The sequence below is a fragment of the Ascidia mentula genome, chromosome 1 (genome assembly GCF_947561715.1).
Source record: "Ascidia mentula chromosome 1, kaAscMent1.1, whole genome shotgun sequence".
Lineage (NCBI taxonomy): Eukaryota > Metazoa > Chordata > Ascidiacea > Phlebobranchia > Ascidiidae > Ascidia > Ascidia mentula.
The window spans coordinates 27,072,596-27,095,269 of NC_138566.1; the positions used below are offsets into that span (position 1 = coordinate 27,072,596).

Here is a 22,674-nt window from a genome sequence, read left to right on the forward strand (position 1 = left end):
GGCATTTTCTATAAACGTGTAAAACGACGTTAACCATACCACGCACAATTTGGGGTAATCCCCATTGCCCGCCCGTGAGGTGGGTGGAGTATGAGTCTGCTCAGAGTCTTTTTAACAACGAATTCCGTGTTACGACACATACACCTCTGCTTGGGTTTAGGTTCTGTGATCAACGGCAACTACTTCATCAACTCCTGCATGAACGTCGTCGACCAAAATAATTTGGGGATCCTCCAACAGTTCATGGCCCTTCTAAACCTCCAGAGACTTTACAAACGAGGTTGTGAGAGGTGCAGGGTGACGGAATGCGTGGATGGAGAGGGTGGGGAATGTGTGGTGAGTTGTTGAGAAACATATAGGGGGTTTATTGGGCGTGAAATTTGAATATTCGTGCAACAGAAGGATAAGGTAAACTGTTAGTTATGGACATGAACTTATATAACGTATGTCCTTGATTGCAGACTGCGCTTTGTTTACTGAGAAACCTAAACTTTCTCTTGGCACCGCGCTTTATTGGAATTCGCCTTAGGTCAACAGAGGTTGCATGATACCTTGTTGCCATTGTTTGAATACATTTCCATCATTGTCCATTAAACTATTTTAACATTAAAACACATTCTAACCCTTGTACATATTTCGCAGACTGAACAAGCCGAGGACATCTGCAGAGTATCGGCGCTCGATCCATTCCGTCAACCCTTCCAGAGCGCTTGTGTCAAGAATTATTTAGACAAGTGCTACTGGATAGATCTCAGTGCGCATATTTCAAAGTGAAAAGCCCAACTTTTCGCTGTGTCTTTGTTGTCCTCGTATTTCTTGACGTTTTTTGCTGGATATAATAAAAACTCACAATGGGCTTTATGAGCAAACAAAGTGATTCCGCTGTTCAGTTTTCAGCTTACATGCGCATAAAATCTTAACGCGAACCGGATAATTTTGTATTATTAACACAAGGGTAGAATTCATAAACCCCGATCAAATCTTCCCGATCAAATCTTCCCGATCAAATCTTCTCGAGGTTTATGAATTCCACCCTAAAACTAATTGTTATTCAGTGAACAAATCTAAATAAAAATATCGATCCTACTTGGAAATATTGTGTGACGTCACGTTGCAATATATACGCTTCTATATTTCAACAAAACGTTGGACAGAATAACATTGACAAAACGTCATGGCCTCAAAACACATAATTACAATAATTCAGAGTTTCAAAGCACTGCAGAAACGGCGGTCACCACTTGACAGAGAGAAAAAATTCAACACATGAGTAATGTGAAGAATGACGCAGGGGTATTTTTCAAGAGGGCTTCCCACTTGTTTAAAGGTCGCTTTTCTTGACAACGAACTCACACAGAGACGATCATGTAATAAAGTTCGTCAGATTTCGTATCTTCGTATTTTTCATGAGATTAAATTTGATTCCGCGCTTTCGACATTTCAGCATATTGCGTTGTGGGTTTGTTTTAATGTTCTGTGACCTTGAAAACGTCAGAGTTGAGCCGGGGGATTTTGAAACGCTTCGACGTCACGAGTTGTTTTTTTTTTCTTTTTTTTCACGACTTCGGCAAAGTTTTACAGATCAGTTAAATGTTCTTGCCATTGTGGCGAGACAACACCTCGCCCAGAGGTTTCTTGAAGGTTCTGCAAGTGATGATCGCATAGATTCCAATGTTTAATGAGAAATTATCCTCGGTTTATTTGCCAGTAATACAGGAGGTTGTTTGCATACTTCCAAAGAAAGATCTGTTACTGATCAGCTTATAAGCTAGAAGTCGAGTACAACATTCACAATCCGCGATAACGTGATCTCGTAGGTCTAAACAGTTTGTGCATCAGATCAATATATTTAGTGTTTTCTCAGTTATAGCAATTAACTTTATAAGTTTCTTGAAAAGAAGATGTTTAAGTTTACAAAGTTGTCACTAGTTTGTCTTGCCCTCATCCTCGCCGATTCCCAGGCTTGCAGATGTCGCCAACCGGAACACGAACAACTCGCCATCTGCAATGGAAAAAACGGTAGAGAAAAGAAAAGCATTTCGTGAAATATACATGCTGGGCGATGTGCACACCTGAAGTATTGATTTGTGCACTGTTTTGACCTTATTTTTTTCGAACGTCACGTTTTCGTCGATATTATCCAAGGGGCGATGTTGTTGTTTTTGGAAGGAAAATTTTTCAAACCTTTCTTTAATTTTTTTTGTATTCCGCAGCGCTGGAGTTCAAGGTGACGTCGCAGAGCGTTGTGTATTTGATTGATGGAAAAATGGTTGAAACTAATTCGGGAGCTCAGCACGCCCCGCGTTATAATAGATACAATATAACAAATTTGCAGGTAAATCGTTGCCTACTTCCTAATCAAATCGAATCATGCGTATTTTGCGCAAAAAAGAAATAGATTGGACACCGAAAGTCTGGCGTGTGTATTAGAAAAAACAAAAGACTGAATAATTGCATACCTAGTAAGCATCAACGCATTATTAGTTTCCAAATAGTTTTTAAATATTTTGTAGATCTACCAAGCTAAACCGGGTTTTCTCAGTGCTGACTTATCATACGTCTACTCCTCAGCTGACTTTGCAGCCTGTGGGACTCTTTTAACGGTTGGAGTTACGTATGCAGCTATTGGTGGTAATTATCAATAATGTGTTTCTTAATGTTTGTAAAAGTTATTAGACTTAAAGGCTGTATGTCTATTATAAACAATATGAAAGTCATTAATTAAATCTTCGACGGCAGTTCCAATTTTTGTGTGACTTAATTGTTAATATTTGCCCTCAGGCGTAAGACTTTTTTTTTCTTTACTTGATTTTGACAAATTTTCTTGACAAAAATCTTATTTTGAATTAAACCGTGAACGAATAACAATTTAACAATGTGAAGCACTGCGTCAAGTTATCAACTCTGTCGGCTGTAATGCTGATAGAGGAATCTGGCAACAAAATTTCATCGTTGGCCTTTAGCACTGCATATATATTATACTCTCCTATAATTTTATGTGTGAAGTTATGTTTTGTAATTCACTTTCAGGGGGTGTTTACAACGGGAACTTCCTTGTTGACTCGTGTATGCGCATACACAGTCTTTCAAGCCTCGGTTTGTTCCAGAAACTCATAGCTCGTCTCAACCTCAGATATCTCTACAAACAAACCTGTGGAAGTTGCAGAATTTCCGATTGCAAATTCGGCGACAATAATTGCCTGGTGAGGCTCACGACCTGAAGGAAAAACTATGTTTAAAACATTAGACTGTTGTTGTAACGCTTGTTGTTGGACAAATTCGGCCTCAAGTCGTTCCTCACAGAACGCAATAGAGAAATCTTCGGGATAAATTTTTATCTTAAAACCATTTTCTTGGAATTTTCAGAAGGACCAGGGAAAAGATATCTGCAAAGTTTCGTCTCTCGGTTACAATGTTCAACCTCTCCAGAGTGCTTGCGTTTACTGGGGTTTCGGGAGATGCAAATGGATTGTAAGCGGGAGATTCCTTCCTTCAAATGCGGTGAAAAGCACAAGCGCCCCACAATCCAGCAACTAACTGCCAACATTATTACAAATGTGTGGGTTTGAGTGAAGTGTTTATGTTGCGAATAAAAACAAAAATAAAAAACTTCACTTGTTTTTAAATGAGGTCGGTCATGTACGGGTTTGGCAGATTTCACGATATGATGTTGTTCGACGAACAAACCTTTATGATCTGTTGTCGTGGCGAATCTTGAAGGGGTTAGGGGGTACACGGGGTGATTTTCCCTTCCAGAATATGTTACTGATACAACGCTACAGTGCCAGATAAAATGGTTGTGGTTTATCATTAGGCGTGATTTTGTCTGATGCATATGCATAGATATCTTTTACTCCACACCGGGATTTGAACCCTTGCTTTCCTGGCCACGAATCCTGATCAGGTTTTCTGCTAGGTTTTCGGGTTATCTAATAATCTGACGACCAAAATCACCGTTAATGCGTCACAATTGTGTTTTAGGAGTAATCAACCCTTCCCCCAGAGAATTTCTGGAACCGCCCTTGCTCTGTAATGTGATAGTATCTGACTAGATGCATAGAACATATTTTATCTGTAAAAGAGAGCAACCTGATTTGCAATTCACCTTGGTCATAACGTCAAAGCTTCTCCTGCATCAGATAATTTCATGCCTTAGGATTCACGTTCGTCATAACATCAAAGTTTGTTGTGGAAGGTGCAACTTTTTTGGTTAGATTAGTCATCTCAAACAAGCTTGTTAAACTTTCCCAACCCAAATTGACATTTGTAGAAACTGGAGAATCTACGTTTGTTCGTCACGACTCCGAGTTGTAAATTCCCACCGATGAATCACATTTTTTTGCTAAGATAAACACCAGATTTATCTGAAAAGTTTCTGGAAATTTAAAAATTACGTTTTATTAAACTCTACTTTAACATTTCTTTCAACAATTGAAAAATATTTATGCGAAATACGACACGTGGACATTTTATTTATGCGCTGATAAATCTGTGAACCAAACTATAAACAACAAAGTTGTGGTTAAAAGATTGCACAGACCGACCAAACGTAACCCGTCCTTGTTGTTATTGTTCACGTAAATTAAATACTGCTCGGGTTGAAGCCAGATTGCAGACGCGCAAGTTGAACATGAGGTTGTTAAGTTTTGCGGAACTCAACAACGAACGTGTTTTGAAGGATTTTTGACAGAAAAAACAAGGACGACACGAATTTGTACAAGGATAACATAAACACACAACTCTCTCTTTCCATCAACATAGTTGTTCCGCCCTTGTATATTTGCAGTGAAAACAGATAAAGATGGGTGACCTTCATTTTTATTTCAATCCGCAAAATTACAGACTTTTGAGCTTGGAGGCGATTTCTCCTAACCAGCGAACAAGTTTCATTAAAACTTTTACTCTGCAGGGAATTCTTGCTATCCGACCGCAATCCACCGGCATTTAACCGACGAGATGAACCTTAGTTCGAATCGCCCCAGGCAATGGAAACAATTTCGAATCATGATAAAAACCATGCCTTCTGATTATTAGGTAACAACGTCCATTTTGTTGCGTCATACGAATATGCTGCGCAATTATGACCTAAGCGTTTTTTCGCGTTTAATTTTGATACATAACCGATTGGTTGCCAATAACAATAATATGTTTTACTCAAAAGTACTGAGAAATATTTATGATCAGTGTCAACATATCTGCACAATTATTTAAAATTCGACCCAAAACTGCACTCACGTAATAATGGATTTTTTTAAAGCTCATTTAGACCAGATGAAAGTTTGTATAATTTAAATCCCCAGTTTTCATAATGGCAAAAAAGACTCAGACACAGATATTATAATAATTCCCGAAAGTAATCGTAAGTCGTGCAGGAATTGTCATTCACACAAGGGATTAAATTCCAACATTGTCTTGCGAAAGCAACGGACGTTGTTGAACACGTTTGACGAAATGCTGCTACTGGGAAGTGGAAACGATTGGAAATTACCCCTAAGAGATTTTGACTGACAGCAATTCTGATTCCTCCCGAGATTCCCTCAGAACGAGAAACACCAGAGGCAATTTTAAACAAGGGAAAGCCCCCTCTCATCACGTGTTTACCGTCACGCATCGGTGCGTCTGAAGAGGTTGGAGTTTTATGAACTGGAAATTTTGTTCCTTGGTCGATGAATCACTTTTTAATGACGAGGCAATTACGTGTTTCAGTTTTTTCTCTGTTTCGGGTATAAATGGTCGCCCATCCGAAGCATTTCAATCACAAACAAGTTTGAACTGAACGAGTAACAACGGGTTTTACCATAAAGTAAACTTACTTGGTTAAATTTAAGCTTGCGGTTTAAAATTTGCAGCTGCAATTCTTACAAATGGTATTGATATCGTGCGTATTTCTGATGGCATTTGAGCTGTTTTAAAAATCTGGCATACGTCTGTATACGTTTAGGCGCTTCAAAAATTCTTAAAAATTACCAATAATTTTAAGGAAACTTGTTGGTCAAAATAAAGGTAATATTTATTTGTTTATTCGTGGTTGATTCAGGTGCAAATAGTTCAACACGATATGAATTTCCTAACGAAGATCGCCCTTGTCGTTTGTCTGGCGTATCTAGTTGACAGATCGTCGGCATGCTCCTGCCTACCTGGGCACCCTCAGCAAGCCTGGTGTAACGGAGCTCTCGGTAAGCCATGAGATTTACTGTTGCTTTTGGTAGACGCGTTTTCAAAATTAAAACTTCAATCTTTTCAACGTCGTTTTTTTGGAATAAATGTGCATTGAGGGGATTACCCCTTCAGAAAAAATTAGTGACGAACACGACGAATAACTTTATGACAGAGAGACTTTCACGAATGAGGTTTAACGCCGTGCTGTGGGACCATGATATATTTTCGATATTTTCTGCTTGGTGTATAGTCAACTCTTACAGGGTATATAGAGTATATATTATTTCTGCAGCTTTCGGATTTCGGGCGTGGTCACGGAGTAGGGTCAACGTCACAATCGACTTCCGTCCAACCGACCCGTCAGGTTTGATCGAGTTTCCCTCCATTCACCAACGGGAAATGTACAGATACCGAATCTCCAGTTTCTATGTAAGAAGATATGATTTGTTTCTCTAAAAAAAATGTTTTTTTTTAATATCTTGTTCGAATTTTTTATTTTAATATGGTAAAAATAATTGTTATTTGTTGCCGTTTGAAACTATTTAAACTTTAAATAAAAATTAATTCAATTTTCAGCTTTATCAAGGAAACAATAATTACAACTCAACCTTCCGTCGCCTCCGTTATATTTACACAAGCCTTAGCAGTGCATCTTGCGGCGTGAATCTCGAATTTGGATCCAAATACGTCATCATTGGAGGTTTGTCCAAATCAACTTTTCACCATCTTAAAAGGTTTTTAAAAGCAAAACAACATTTTCAAGGTCATTATTCGGACGGACGAATGGAGGTCGTTCTGTGCAACCACATTTTCAACAGAAACCGAATGACTTTTAAGACGAACTTTCTTCTCTCTCTCAATTTGCTCTACTACTACGACGAAGGTTGCAAATGTACTGTCAAGGATTGTATTTTCGACACTTGCGTGGTAAGAGATTACTTGATTTTGAAACCGCCTAAGAACCCAGGCATAAATTCAAACCATACAGGTTTTGTAGAGTAATAAAAACAAAACTTATGTCGTGGTTTAGCAGTTTAACATATTCCAACAATTCCTAACAACTACAGCTTGATATATCATATCCGTATACATTTGCTTTTGGGACTTTATTTATTTGTAGGGTTATATATTAGACTTACAAGTAGTTTATTTTAAACCAACTTGCTTTGTTTTAGGATCCGAGACCGAACAACGAATGTTACACGAGCGATTTACGCGGTCTCCCGATTCCTTATTCTCAAACTACTTGCCGACCTTACAAGAAAAACTGTCTATGGTCGGACGGATTCAACATCATCCCACCCAAACCACAGGTCACAACAACCTTCCAACCTCTGGTACCAAAGTCGACTCTGCAGTCTATTGAGTGACCAGTAAATTTCCCGTATAATTTCGTTTTAAAAAAAATTCTGTGATTGTAAAGTTGGCGTTTTCCTCAATAAAAGTTTTATTGCAAAGTAAGGAAAGTTCAGGTTGTGTTGGATATCTGTCCGTTCTTGCGTTTAGTTAAGCGTTGATCAGAGACAAAATGTCTGCTTACGATTCAAGTTAAAATCCCATTTACCATATGGATAGCTTCTGTTTCAAGTTTTCTTATTCCCTTTGCTTTGGGAAAGCATGTCGGACTATTTGGTAAAACTTGAATTGTTCAGTCGAAATTCAGTTAGTTGTTTACGTTCATTATTTTGGGAAAATGCGGGCGATATCATTTTTTAACCAAAATCCGTAAATATAACATTGCCGTATATTTAAGTTTCGTAAATTTGATAGATCAAAAACTTTTACTCTGGGGAAAGTTATAGAATTAATTCAGTGTTATAATAAACATTTTTATAACGCATTAACAGATTAATTACAATCTTGTCACAAGTTAGTCACACTACGTACTCATGCAGTAAAATAACAAGGGAAACAGTCGTCAGTATTGACACCGGTATAAATTAAAAAGTAAAGTACACTTTTCGTTTCTGCCATTGTTAAAAGTTGTAAACAACCAAAAGGAACTTCAAACTGTTCCATATGTAGCAGTTGGTATATTGGCAATACAAGACGGATAAGATGAAAAATAATATGTATTATTTAACAATTACCAGGTACTTTCATGGATCTCAATAGCTGAGTTGAGGTATTAACATTAGGTGAAATTTGTGGTTGGTATTATGCTACAACCTGGATCAATGAGCCGCTCAGGTGCTGTACCAATAGTAGCCACCAAGAGGTTGAGTAAAGATTTTTTAAAACTGCAGGAGGATCCAGTTCCCTACGTTACTGCTCGACCGCTGCCCTCTAACATTTTAGAATGGCATTATGTTGTGCTTGGGCCCGAAGATACACCGTACCAGGGTGGATGTTACCATGGCAGAATAATTTTCCCGAAGGAGTTTCCCTTCCGCCCTCCGTCAATTTACATGATAACTCCCAATGGAAGGTTTAAATGTAACGAAAGACTCTGTCTCTCTATCAGTGACTTTCACCCGGAATCTTGGAACCCGGCCTGGTCGGTTGCCACAATTCTCACCGGTCTGCTTAGTTTCATGGTTGAAGACACAAAAACTCACGGATCGATTGAATCTTCAGTTTTGCAGAGAAAAGAGTTGGCACTTCAAAGTCATTCGTACAATCTTAAGAACGATAAGTTTTGTGATCTGTTTCCACAGCTCGTTGATGAAATGCGTTCGAGGGAAACAAACAGTCAGCAGAGTTCATTACAAGTAAGCCAAACAGTTGTTGAAAATCCAACATCAGAAACATAAAATCCAGTGGACAGTTTGACAATTATGACACTGGTATGTTTTTGGCTCATTGCAAAACCAACTGTGTCACAAAAACCGATCACTGCTTGCTCTATTTTGTGAAAGTTTTACAAAATCTTTTTTTAATTGTATTGTGTTTTTGTATTATTCTTCCTCCTGAACATTTTAGTTAATATGTTTATGTCCTTCATATCTGCGATTTTGCTTTGAAAGCAGAATCAACTATTCTATGTCCTTCCATCCAGTGTCCTTCATAAACTTTTATTTGTAGATAATTTTTTCACCCAAGTAGTGTTGTAAGGTTTGTCAACAAAACTGTATTCATGTAAAATTTAATGGCTCAACGTCACTCCGACTCCCCGGGACCAAGCAGTCGGTCAGTTTCAGGAAATGAAGGAAGGCCGAGGTTTCAAGTTGGAGAAGTTATTGCATATCGAGATGTTGCAATGGACTTGGTGAGTCTTCCTCGATTGTGTTTTTATTAAAACTTTGCATCATAGTTTGTATATAAACAATATATTCTCATTTCTTATAAAAGTGAATGCTAGGAAGATCCTGCAACATTTTTTAAATGTTTAATATGGAATATCAGTTAGTCTTTCATTTTGTTAACAATATATTTATATTAAAATGAATTAGTCACCATGTGATGTTTATATTGGTTAACATTTAAAGGGAAACAATGAGGTGAGAGTTCCGAATTTTTATCAGTTACCATCGGAACGTCGAGTGTTCGTCCGTGGGATGCACAGACCTAGGAATCGAGGACGGCAAGGAAATGAAGTAACCATAACAACCATAGTTATTAGGTCTTGGTGTAACAGAAAAATATATAACCCTAAATATTTTGTGTAGAATTGCAACTTAAATGCAAACAGGCTCTAGTTTTACCTTTTGTGGTAAGCATGTATACAATAACAAAAGATTTTATTAAAATTGTTGTGACCAATTGTGGAAATTAATATATAGTTTTACCAAAACTCAATGTTTTATCTCCATAAACACATGCAGTAAAATAATGTTCCTTCTTACAAAGGCAAGATTCTTCGATTCTCCGTCAAGCGATCACGAAGGCAACAATATTGACATGGTTCAAGTTATATCAAGTCCCGACGGTTTGTCAAGCGATTCTTTAATGGGAGAAGAGCACGACTTGTCCGATGGGATGAGTAGCATATCTGACTTGGAAGGTAGAGTGGCCGTACATGTTGGAGGCGAACCTGCACAATTGGTCAACGCCCACCCAGCTCTTAAAAGATTGAACAGACAAACTAAGGGCAACAAAAGGTGTGTTGTGTTGTAGTTATTGCTTTGTTATCATGTGTTAGGTATTTAAACATCACAACTTCATGCTGTGGTAAACACAATGTAAATGTGTACAAAAGGAACTCCCAAGTTACCTAAATTAATCTGTTGATTTTTTCCCAACTTAGTAGTTTGTATAACATTAAATGCCCGAAAAAATTTTTTGAATAAATTTGTGCTTGGTGAAAAGGAACCTGAAGGCTGCGCCATGACATGAGCTGATTTTTTAATGTTTTCAGAACAAGAACTGGAAGTAGTTCCAGCGATTCATCTGGTGAGCCATCATTTGTTGCCCATCGAAAACAAATTTCTAATTACACACCCAACCAGAAAACATCGCTAGTCGATAAACTTCAAAACTTTAGAAGTGTGAGTTGGTCTGTTGTGCGCAAATGTTGCAAATCCAAGCAATAGTATAAACTATACATTGAACATTCAATCATCTTCTGTATGGATTTGGAATATATTGTAAAGACCTAAACCTGTAGTAGGTTCATCCGAACGCTTAGCATACAATGCCGTCAGCCACATTTCTGATCTATTAACTGATGAATATTGGATTTAAATTCACAGTGACCAAATATTTTCATACTTGTAGAGCAATGAATTCACTGATGTTACTCTAGTGGTGGACGATCATGAGATTCCATGCCACAAAGTGGTTTTGGCCGCCTGTAGTCCCTACTTCCATGGTTTGCTCAGCTCCAAGTACGTTGTGACTTCTTTAGGTGTTTGTTCTGTTTATAATTTGCTGCATAAAGTTTTTGAAGAAAGTTTATAATTATGGTTTCTCAATGGCACCACTTTTAACAAAGAGAAACAAATTACAAAACAGCCATAACACTAGAGTAGCACTCTGAAAATTACCACATAATTGTAATATCTGTGCCTGGTGTAAAAGGCCACCAGTCATACAGTCACCAACATTGATAAGACCTTTTAGGTGAAAACAATTGGGATCTGAATGATTTTGTGGCATGTTTGCTTCTTGTCATAATTTTCACAGAATGCGTGAGGAGAGGGAGGGAAAGGTCACCATTCAAGGTCACAAACCTGAAATATTAGAGATGCTCGTTCGACATGCCTATGCTGAACCGATCAAAGTAACCACCAGTAACGCTCAGGTAAGTTTCATTTACACAACGAAAAAAATGCAACATTAAAATTAAGTTAGTTTGTTGATATGACAATGTACATTGGTAGCACAACTGGTCGACCGAAGTATCCCCTCTTAAAATTACTTTTTAACTCTCAAACCAATGTTCAAAGCCTGGAAATAAACTGTGTCATGGTGTTGTTGATTCTTTAAATTGAGAAATTCGAAAGGTGTTGGTGATCCCTGCACCTATTTTATCATTACATTATACCAGCTAAAGCTGAAGAATATACAGCAATCAACACGCATCCGGACGGATGAAGTAACCAATATTTTATGAACACTATAACTTTTTTGTGGTGTAACTCCCGTTGGTATGTGAAGGTCACCTGACAAGTTGTGCGCATACCTGGGCCCTAATATACCCTGTGAAACCACTGAGCTCCTGTAGCTCATTTGGTGGAGCGTTGGGCCTGGTTAGCCCAGGGTCGTGAGTTCAAACCTCACCGGGAGCTTGGTTTTTCAGATCTCGCTCCGACTTGTCTGGAATAAGTGGCTGATCCAGCTTGGCTGCCATGCCTGTGAACCTAAACTCTAAACATGAACAATGCTATATACAATGATGTATTTTTATTCCACATGCATTGCTCTATAGAATTAACATAATTTACAGTCTGGAAGTGTTTATAATGTGTATAACACTGTGTATATAATTATTAACGATCGTTGGATGAGTCTGATGTCATCAATAAATCATCTTAATGTTGTCGATCCCTTGATGAACCACAGCAGAACACACTATGGACAAACAATTGCTTGGAAACCAATAGTGTTGTTGGTTCTGTGTTACAGAAATATACATGATTTATTTATTTTAAACGTTTTGGCAACAAGCGTTTCACTTTTATCCCAACTGTTGTATTTTAATCTGCTTTTATTTAAATAATCTAATTTACTTTCTCTTGTAACAGGATGTTGTGGAGGCTGCTGATTATTTCCAGATGGATACTTTGAAGGATCACTGTGAGAGGTTTCTGATGCGTCAAGTGGCTGAGAGTAATTGTCTCGGTCTCATGCAGTTCGCCTCTCTCCATTCCCTCGGTAAACCAACTTGTTTGTACGAGTTTTACCATGGTTATAGATGTAACTGAACAGGGAGTCGAGTTACTGAAAAACGGCAAATTGACGAATGGTGTTTTTTGACAATCGCATAATAATCAATTAAAAGGACTTCTTCTTTAATATTATTGAACGTAACCCTTGTTTCAACCAAGTTAATTATAACAATGGTCAAGTTTTTGGTAATGCATGAGTTCAGTTTAGATTATGTCAGGACGGATTTAATTGGATCAGATTTCGATGCATAAACACCCTGTAGACGTCGCCCTGTGCAATCGTTCGATAAACATTGCTTAATGGCGCCACCTTACATTTGTCTAATAGCAAGTAGCACTCCACAACATGGCGCTAAAGGGCTTTCGTTCGACTGCAAATGTAACCAGTAAAAAACTCAGTTCCCAGTTGTGGCAAAACCGGTTATTCCCCATTGTGATTTTTCTTTTTCTTATGTTTCAATCATACTTCCCATGAACAGCAATGGTTTCCAGAATTGAATTTTAAAAAAAACAATTAAATGGTGGAAATGCTTTGATATCGACTAACACAGTATGTTAATATGCAGAACGTCTTCTTCGCAAAGCGAGACATTTCGCAATCCGAAACTTCGCTAAAGTTTCCCAACAAGAAGAATTCCTTCGTCTACCCCTCAACACATTAGCTAAATACCTGGCTGATCATTCTCTCGTTGTTCAACGTGAGGAACACGTCTTTAACGCCGCCGTCAGATGGCTAGAGGTCAGTTGTTAGATTTGTTATACTTGAAATTGGAAAGGGTCATGTAGTGGGTTTATTTTAGCAAATATTTCATACCATATAAAGCTTGTTGCTAATCATTGGTTTGTTACGTCATTATGCTCAATCCATTGTCGAAAAGACTTGTGAAATCATGAACAAACGAATCTTGTGCATCGATTATGTCCATCGATTATGTGGTGGAAGTTATGAAAGATAAATTGTACAACAGACTATATATAAACTAAACTGTATGCTTGGCATGTGTTGGTCGTCGATATATGGTTGCATGGTTTTACTTGTTGCTATTTTTTTAGTTTGAAGAATCCCGGAAATGTCATTCACCTGTGGTGTTAAGATCTGTCCGACTTTTCTTTGTCAGTCCCAGGTTTCTGTTCGATGTTGTTGCGAAATACCCGCTCTTCCAGGTGAGAGTTATCATTCGTATCATCATCTGCTCTATAACCACTAGTTTTTTGTGCACTTTTTGTGACATACGTGCATAATATTCAATAAATTTAAAGCTCTTCTGGCAAACCTTATTTGTTCGGTCGACATTTCAGTCGTTATCCAACCAACCTCCGTCAGTAGTACTATTATCAACCGTGACAATAACGTTTGAAGTATTTTGTTTGTTTCTTACATTTTAAACACCGAAAATTACTTTTAGTTTGGTTTGTCGGGTTGAACCCAGCAAAGTTGACAGATATTTGTGTCACATTCATCCGTTTGCACCAAATCCTATTCCCGCAGATTTCCCAACTGTTTCTATTAAGCTAGAAGTCGGCTGTTGCAGCAGCTCAGGGTTTTATATTTCGCTATAATTTGACCCTTCCGCATAGAATGGGCGGTAAATTTTGCACCTGCCTTCGTTGAAAACGAGTCGCCCTCTGTGCCCACATCCTGGCTCGTTCGGCTGATTGTAACCCGCGCTTTCCACGCCCTCTCGACCACTCCGTGTCTGCCCGACATCAACTAACACAATCCCATGTGAAATTCGAGCTTCTGGTGTTTTATTTTTGGAAACACCCATAATAGAGCAGTGTTTCCTTAATTTTTTTGACCTAGCTTGCATGTAGGGACCGAACATAGCATGATATTAAACGGTTTTTCGCAAGACTCCAGAGGGAAACAGACACGTTGTGCCATTTTTCCCTCTGGTTAACGGCTGGTTAAAATCATGAGGCATGACGTAGCTTAACTTATTAATCCGCTTGAACTTAATGAAAGCTTGTGTCTGTACCAAGCGAAAAAAGTAGTGCGAGGCATGGATCTGAACAGCATCTGTGGTTACATAAATTTCAATAAATCGGATCTGTTTTCGTTCAGTAAGCGACGTTTTGATTCGTTGCATGTAAGTTTCTGTACAAAACTCTTGCCAACCTTGATGCATTTAACACCGCAATGTTAACTTAACCCCCTCCCGAAACTGGTCGTTAATCACGTGCGTTGAACCGAACACAAAAAACCCACGGTTTCTTCCATCCACGCGATCATGCCCTCACTGTTGTTGTTGTGTTAAGGGTTGTGACGAGGTGCAAGATATCATAGCGGAGGCTTGCAAGTACCACGCCGGAGGCAGCAGCGAGTGGAAACAAAGTCGACTCCCTCACACAAGACCCCGTGCAGCATCTGGTGGGTTTTTCCTATCTTCCTTGTTGTTTCCGTTAAACACGTCATCAGGTTACGGGCGTAGGTTAAATTTGTTTGTGTGACGTCACTGGAGTTTTTGTCCAGACCAGAGGCGCATGTACCTTGATTTAATCGTTTCGTCATGGGAATGAATCATCAAAAAACCGACATACTTCATAGAAAGGTTCACTGGCATCGCAGTCTAGCTGGATTGTTTTTCCCGACAAGTCGAAGCAATCTGAAAAAAAAACATTTAAAATCCATTTAAAATTCGCCGCAAATCAGTTGAATTCGTCTGAAATCTTCGTAATGTTTCGTGCATTAGTTTTAATGCGGTTCGTTGACGGTTTGTTATAACATAAGTAATGAGATTAGGAATGGTGAACCCTGCAATAGTGAATTGTACAACGCCGGTGCATAATCCATACCCTGACCAAACTATGGATCTAACAACGTACGTAGGGAATACTGAACAATTCCCTTTAACTCGTCGCATCCGAATGCAAAGACAACCAATCATTGCAAGCATAATATCCTGCAGCGTTACCCAGCGGGGAAATGAGGATCTATTTGTAAAGTTAGTGACAACGAAGGTCGTGTAGTCGTTCAATCAGGCGCATGTTTAAAGCACCAAATTGTCGCCTTACGCTTACCTGCCAGCTGATACCAAAGTACCTGTTTATACAGACAATATGCCCCGTATAGCTACTGTAAAATTCATGAGCAGTTTCGATAGTTACTGTTCGTTAAAGCGATCGAAACGTTTGCAAATGAATTTCACATCAGCTTTTGAAAGTTATGGCTGGTACATTAAAACCCTTCAAAAAATCTGCACTTGAAATTCAGCCCACGGAAACATTCTAAACATGTCCTTCAACCATCGGCTGTTGGCTTGTTTTGGCGTTAGATCCCTTTGCCAATGTCGGTGGAACAATTCCACAAAATTCATCGGTTTGTTTCCACCCAAGTTTTTCCACTTTAGACGTTTTAACGGTTGATCCGTTGGTCTTCCGCATATGGTACGTTTTAAACTCTTCCTGTTTGCGTCCAGGTATAAGCGAGGTGTTGGTTGTGGTCGGGGGAATTTGCAACAACCGCCGTCTACTTTACACTGAGTGTTATCACCCCCTCAAACATGAGTGGATTTCCCTCAGTGATATCTCAACTTCACACGCATCCATGCACAGCTACAGGTATGCATAGAGATCATACGTGTTTTAAACTTGATCCGTTCAAATACAGTGCGTTTAAACCCTCTCCAGGGCCTTGTTTTTTTTATTGCATGCGTTAATCTTATAGTTGAAGGTTGCTTCGATATAAATGAAGCTTGTTTCACGTTGAGGCAAGCCCGTGTTAAAGCTTTGAATTGTTGAGATCCTTGTTCATGAATCAGGGGAAAACCCTATTACGCAATTCGCCATAACGTGGATCAATTTAAATTATCAGCTATCATTTCCACCATTGTAGTAAAGTCTTGACACCAACATGACTTGTCCGTGTTTCCGGCTAATCACAACCCGTTCGTTCCAGTGTTTGTTCACACAAGAACGACATCTACATAACCGGTGGCCACAGCAATTCAGGCGTGACGGTGGACGCCGTGTCTGTTTATTTCTCGAATATCGACCGGTGGAGTCCCCTGGCCAGCATGAACCACCCCAGGGAGAGACACGGTTCCGCTTCAGTGGACGGCGCCGTTTACGTGGCCGGTAGGTGGTGCTGCGCAGCCTAACATACTGATTTTTAATTTTTTGTTCACAACGAGACAAGATCCTCTAAATCCATGAAAGTTGGTCTGCTTTTTCTTAAGTTTTTCACACACATTGAGCTTAAACCCTTCATAGCATGGTTTCGACCTAACAACTCCGTGATGAAATATCAGAATCACCGAACCGTTTTATTGGCAACAATGACTTTGGTATCTGGCTTTGCACGATCATGACGACAAATGACTGAGGTTTTTTTTTGTTATATAACTTGTCGAAGGTGGTAATCTCTACCCAGGGTTCATCAAGACTTAATCAACATCTGATTGGTGCCATTATAATGGGGCCAATAATGGGTTAGGCCACTGTTTGGTCGGGGCACAATTATGTTAAATCGGTTTAGAACCTTAATTTAGCGCCAACTAACTCGCGAGGGCACGTCATGACCACGCTGATCGATTGTTACGTCACTAACGAGCGCCTTCCTCTCGCGCGTAGCGAAGAGGATCTGCGTGTATCGGCGTCGCTATCTTCTCATTTCCTTCCCGCTTTGAGCCATCCGAGCCCGACGATTAATTATTCCTTCCGCGGGACAGGTGGCCTCATGGCATCGCCGAAGAACCGGAAGAAACCCGGGGTGCTCGACAATGTGGAGCGGTACAAGCCCGACTTCAATCGTTGGGAGAAAGTGAAACCACTTCCGAAGCGGTGCTATTCCCCCGGTAAGTCAGCATCCCTATCCCGTGTTTAATGAAAAACATCCGCCTGTCAAAGGCTCTTCTTTCGTGTAACAAACCTGATACAATGGCATTAGTATTAATGTAAGATTTTATATGAAGGAAATTTGGTTGTATTTCTCTACCTTTGTGGTTGGTGTTAATTTATTGCATTAGCATACTTCAAAGAGTGCTTGCCTTTACGTTAATACTGTTATTAGATTCGTGCTTGTACTTAAACCGCTGTGGCATGTTACTAATATGGCACATTGTAAAGTGCGGCAGAGACGAATCGCGCATATGACTTACCACCAGTCCTGGTACCTCTCATAATGTGCCACGTCCCATGTGCCCGGCTTCCTCGAGTGTCACGCCAGTGGTGACAGGGCTTCACCCACACACTGTGTCCGCTTATTGCGGCTTCTCATTTTTCGACGAGGAAATCACGGTTGAAACGACGAAGCGAATCACGTGACCGCGTGGTCAGTGGGAACAATCGCGTTTCCATGGTTTCAATCCCGGCCTCTCCCATGGATTCCATTGAAACTGAGGGGAATTCATAATCCGACCCCTGCATAATACCACTTGCTGAGGGGGTTGGGCGATGCGTTTGAGGGCGATTGTATTGTGACGTCACCTATCCCGTTTCATTCATTGTTACAAAACAATAGTTTAAGCTTTGCACTGATCACGTGGAATGGCGCAACTTTGTTATTCAGCTTGTTTCGTCATAAACGACTTCTCGATAGATTTAGGCGCTTTTTGTTCCCGGTTTGTCCACTATTAAGTCTGTGTTCCTTAACCCTGTTGATTGTTTACTCCAGGGTGAATGAAAGAAGTGTTTGTTGGAAGTTATTTTGTATCCAACTAAGATTATTACGGACTGGCACTCGTACTTTTAATATTTCTATGATCTTTGGCGAAATCTCCTGACAATATCGCGCAATGTCTCGATATTTAACAAACTTTTTCCACCAGGTGTTCTCTCGTATAAGGAAAAGTTATACGTCATCGGAGGCGTCAGTATGACGGAGGAGGCAAGCACTTCCAGTAAAATCATACTAGACTGTATACAGTGTTACGACCCGCTCAACGACAGGTCAGTATTCCATTGTTCTAATTTATTTAAACTTGCACGTCCTTGTGATTGTGCCTGGAACGTAAAGGCAAGTTGTTTAATATAAGGATGCCTGTGTAGCGTGGATCACATTTGATTTGTTTGTGTCAATGATTTTTGTCAATTTCTCCCGATAAATAGAGATCTGACATTAACGAAACGTCATATAATTGCTGGTTGTTACGTCACTGTGCAAATAGGTTGTGTTAAGGGACAACGGTGCGTCTCCATCTGACGTCCGTGACTTTAGAGTTAGGTTTGAGTATAGTTGGGTAAGCCCCAATTATTCCAGTATAACCTTGGCTATTGACATTGCAAAAAGGCTCACTGGTTAGAATACTGTTAATTTCTCTCGATGTTTTGGTCGCTGTGCATCAGCTTTTATCCGAATATAATTCGTGCACGGACAAACATGGTTGAACTTAAACGCATAAAAACTGCAGGTAATCGAGGTGTATAAGTTTTGTCTGACATTAGAGTGAGGGCAAAAAATTGTTAGCTTTTGGATATTTTGCACGATCAACACAGAACTAGTGTAGGAAGTTGACTTCGGCATAAATATCTGGTCAGAATAAAGAGATGATCTTTCCAAACTCGGGTTAGTGTTGGAGTAAAACCCTTGGAGCTTCTTTCAATGCGTTTTTGCCAAAACTATGAGGTTGCCACTGTTAGCTCGGCCACAAAATATAATGAAGTAGATTGTGATGCGATGACAAATTCGGTGAACATGCGTCCGGTGGTGCGGATGGTGCGGATGGTACGGATGGTGTGGATTTCCATTTTTATGCTCATCTTACGGGAAATTGGTCGGCATTAGTGGGAAGTTGTCCGCGTGTCTCTGTCGGTTGAATGCACATCGCCACCCATCTCCCCGCTCCATTTAGCGACATCGATTTAAATTTAAGTTTTGAGCAATGGAATATTCCTTGTGGAGGATGTTAGACAATAATTGTGAAGAAATGCAAGAAATAGCACAACCAGCCATGTAGTGCCAAGCTCGGCAGTTATATATTCGCCTGCAAAGTCACACATTTTTATACATAATAATAATTTGTAAACTGCAACCCTGCGTTCATAATATTGCTCCGACCCCTGAAATACGAAAACTCGTTTAAATGCGAATCTGGACTGTAATTTTTTTCAAAAATTGTCATAAATTTAACTTTTCTTGGCGTTTATTTCAAGCTGGAGCCAGCTGCCTCTCGGGCGCCCTCTCGCGCGACTTTCGTGTGCACTGTACCGTGACCATTTCTACATGATATCGAATAATGCAAGTTCGATTTTCCGGTACGATCCGTCCACGTGTGTCCTGGAACAATGGCGGGAACTCCTGGAGGTCAACCTCGAGTTTGCCGGTAAGCTCACAACTCTGATCCGAAGCTTTAGGGTCATGGAAATAGAAATCGTATAGCTGGAATTGCAACATTTTGATATTTGTGGTGTTTTTGTTGAGGTTTTCATGGTAGTGGTGATAATTTTGTTTGTGTTTCCATTAAGTTTTAAACTTGGGGATTTCTGTCATGTTAAAATGTCTTCATGTAAGAGAATTGTAAATTTTCATTTCTTGAGATTATCACAAAGTATAAGCGATATTGGACAATTATAAGAAGCATAATAAGTAGGTTTTCTTACATAGAATCCCACATTGTCTGTCATCACAGTCGTATTTAGAAATGGGTGATACTGACTTATCATCAAATAGAAAATTGGTGTCGCTGATAAAGTACAATGCCAACAAGAGGGCTGGATTCCGCAAAAATTAAGGAAGAAGTCTTATGTGGGCTAAATATTTGTATATTAAGGCGAAACGATGTGAGGCGAACGAATCAGGATTTTAGGCAAAAGCTGCCAAAAAACTACTACAGAATGTTGTTGTTGATCAGTAAAGTCTGACAACATGAACTTCCATGTGTAGGATCACTAAACAATGTGTTTTACTTGGTCAGGTCTTGCTGCGTTCAACGGGAAACTAATTGTGAGTGGTGGACAGAAGGGAAGCACAACACTAAACCATATGCTTGTACTCGACTTCGAAACCGGAAAAGTTGAAGAAGAAATTAAGATGAAGCGTTCACGTTGCATGCATGGCTGCGTCCCAATCGATAAGTTCGGTTAAGCATGAACCAGTGTGGCCATATGGTCGAATGACGTCAGATGTTTTGAATATTTAAATCGGCAAAGTTTGCAAAATATGACTTTGGTTTGGGAAATCCCGTAAACCAATTTCGAAATTTAAATAATTTTTTTTCCAAAACGTTGGTGAAACTTTCCGTAAAGTTGAAGTTCAAACATTTTGTTTCGACAATTTCTCAGTTTTCGAGATTTTGGTTCGTGTCGACTTTCCTGCTTTACTCTGCCCTGACAACTTTGTTTGCGCTTTCTGCATTTTGCGTTGAGATTAAAGATTATTGATTTTTCTACTTCATTTTAAGAAATTGGTTCGTATTCTGCGATGAAATCCGCTTGCGACGTTGACTTTTGTTAAAAGGTTTATTTCACTAAAAAACGCATGCTTAAAAATTCTTGGTGCGATTTCTAATTTCATTTCTCAAATTTTTTTCGCTCAAACCGATTTTATTCTGGCTTCCAACATAAAACCAAACCTTTCACAAAAATACAGAAAATTTCGAACTTTTTTTGGCCAGTTTTTTTATTTTGAAGTTCATCGCATCGGACCACCATGACCATTAACTGCTGCCCGTTTATCGTCGTGTGCCTTTCATTAAAACTACGTACAAATTACAGCGCCCTCGTGTGGAACCATGACTCGTTGAAGCAGTTTGTTTGTTTTTTTTGTGTCATTTTTTTCAACAATACGAATGACGAATAAAACAGAAACCTTTTTACGTCAAACAACAGAAACGTTAAAATGTCGCCACAACAAATATACGATTTCTATTCATACGGTGAATTCTTTTCGGTACAATATTTCGGAGCAAAACTTGTTTGAAAAGACCAATACTGTCTATCAAGAATTTGTATGAACAACTAATCTATCAAGAATTTGTATGAACAACTAATATTTGGCCGCTTCTGTATTAGAAAATTAATGTGGCCAAAATCCGCCCAAGATTTGAATTACAAAAATTACTCCCAAAAGTTCGAATCCTTCGTTTTCATTGGTTTGTTGCAATTCACTGTAATCTTGTGACAGTGTGAACATAGTGTTGACGTTTTTAACTTGATTGAAAGTCTACGTTGTCAGAGTCAAGTTTATTATCACCGCAAAGTTGACGCCTTATGAAAATTCTAACACAATTTTATATTCAAAATTTTTTTCTTGCACTGAAGAAGGTTTGTCATATGTATGTTGCTGGAACAAAATAAAAGCTCGCTGCTGATGTTTGAGTTTATTTCATCCGCCAGTGGGCGTTCTTGGTACATTATCTCGTATTTAAGCGACTTGAAGATCTGTAAGAAATGCTGAAGCCATGAAGTGGAAACAAAATCGTGATATGTTCCAAGAAATACTTGTGTGAAAGTTGTATAATGGAATGGTACTTAGTTTTGCTTCTTGTCTTACTCGCTACTATGGGTTAGGTTTAATGTGACATAGAGTCAACGAATCCAAAGTTTGTATTGATAAACCGTTCAATAGGGGCGCATGCACACTTTCCAGAAACAAAAGCTTGCCGTAAAATGTGCGCATTCTGTTCAGCAATATTGACACGGTCGGTTCGTTGGGTGATGTTCTTGCTATCCTCGCATTTCGGCAACGTGTTAAACGACGTGCTTACATTATCACCGCGCCAGATCATGGATTGATGATGGGTTTGCTGCTGTTTCGGGGACAACGCGACCTGACGTACCCTAACTGTGCCAGCTGACAACCCAGCACGCCCGAGGGTCGCCAAAGCGCAAAAACAAACACAAATGACGCTGCACTGCGGGCCAAAGATGATCTTGTGGCGATTCACGAATTCGCGACACCCGCGCAGTCCCTTTTTCTCTGCGAAGCGTGGCAGCGGGCGTTCGCTGCGTCGTATTTCTTTTTTCTCTCGTTGGCGCCGCGGTCTGCCAGTTCTTTGTGTGCTCGCGAGGTTTTTATTCGGCTAACAGTTGGCGGAGGGGATTGCTGCAGTCGTTCGGAGAGTCTTAACGGTCGTATGTGCTGGTTCGTGCCCCCTGGCGCAGGCAGGACGCGAATGAAATATCGCTACCGACAACTGTTCAGCTGGACGCCATCGTTCTGAGTATTAACCTACATAGCAGGCTATTAGTGGCGCGATTCGTCATTTCGTTTGGCGGAGTATTCAGTCACCATACGAATACGAAGCAGAATGGGTTTTGTGTGAGCCGGTGTAAGAGCTGTAAAACTTTGTGCCAGTTAGGTCGTTCA

General features: G+C 39.6%; 4 protein-coding genes across 4 annotated transcripts; all 4 read left to right on the plus strand.

Annotated features, from left to right (window-relative positions):
* The first annotated feature begins 1,874 nt into the window (after positions 1-1,874).
* On the plus strand, positions 1,875-3,537 carry LOC145891151 (uncharacterized). Its single transcript, XM_082981909.1, has 5 exons — positions 1,875-2,019; positions 2,214-2,335; positions 2,514-2,631; positions 3,031-3,203; positions 3,367-3,537. The coding sequence occupies exons 1-5, from the start codon at positions 1,902-1,904 to the stop codon at positions 3,535-3,537; spliced, it is 702 nt and encodes a 233-aa protein (XP_082838035.1). The 5' UTR covers positions 1,875-1,901.
* A 2,505-nt stretch (positions 3,538-6,042) lies between these two features.
* LOC145891183 (metalloproteinase inhibitor 4-like) lies at positions 6,043-7,529 on the plus strand. Its single transcript, XM_082981912.1, has 5 exons — positions 6,043-6,176; positions 6,452-6,588; positions 6,736-6,859; positions 6,923-7,086; positions 7,335-7,529. The coding sequence occupies exons 1-5, from the start codon at positions 6,059-6,061 to the stop codon at positions 7,527-7,529; spliced, it is 738 nt and encodes a 245-aa protein (XP_082838038.1). The 5' UTR covers positions 6,043-6,058.
* A 727-nt stretch (positions 7,530-8,256) lies between these two features.
* Positions 8,257-9,181, plus strand: LOC145887747 (ubiquitin-conjugating enzyme E2 J2-like). The gene has a single exon (XM_082978955.1). It carries the CDS (start codon positions 8,319-8,321, stop codon positions 8,910-8,912), a length of 594 nt encoding a protein of 197 aa, XP_082835081.1. The 5' UTR covers positions 8,257-8,318; the 3' UTR covers positions 8,913-9,181.
* A 9-nt stretch (positions 9,182-9,190) lies between these two features.
* Positions 9,191-21,665, plus strand: LOC145887746 (kelch-like protein 24a). The gene is made up of 16 exons (XM_082978954.1): positions 9,191-9,367; positions 9,588-9,695; positions 9,949-10,199; positions 10,457-10,586; positions 10,816-10,925; positions 11,224-11,341; positions 12,285-12,414; positions 12,995-13,167; positions 13,482-13,592; positions 14,688-14,799; positions 15,848-15,989; positions 16,327-16,505; positions 17,099-17,224; positions 18,197-18,317; positions 19,521-19,690; positions 20,282-21,665. The coding sequence occupies exons 1-16, from the start codon at positions 9,248-9,250 to the stop codon at positions 20,449-20,451; spliced, it is 2,271 nt and encodes a 756-aa protein (XP_082835080.1). The 5' UTR covers positions 9,191-9,247; the 3' UTR covers positions 20,452-21,665.
* Positions 21,666-22,674: the final 1,009 nt, after the last annotated feature.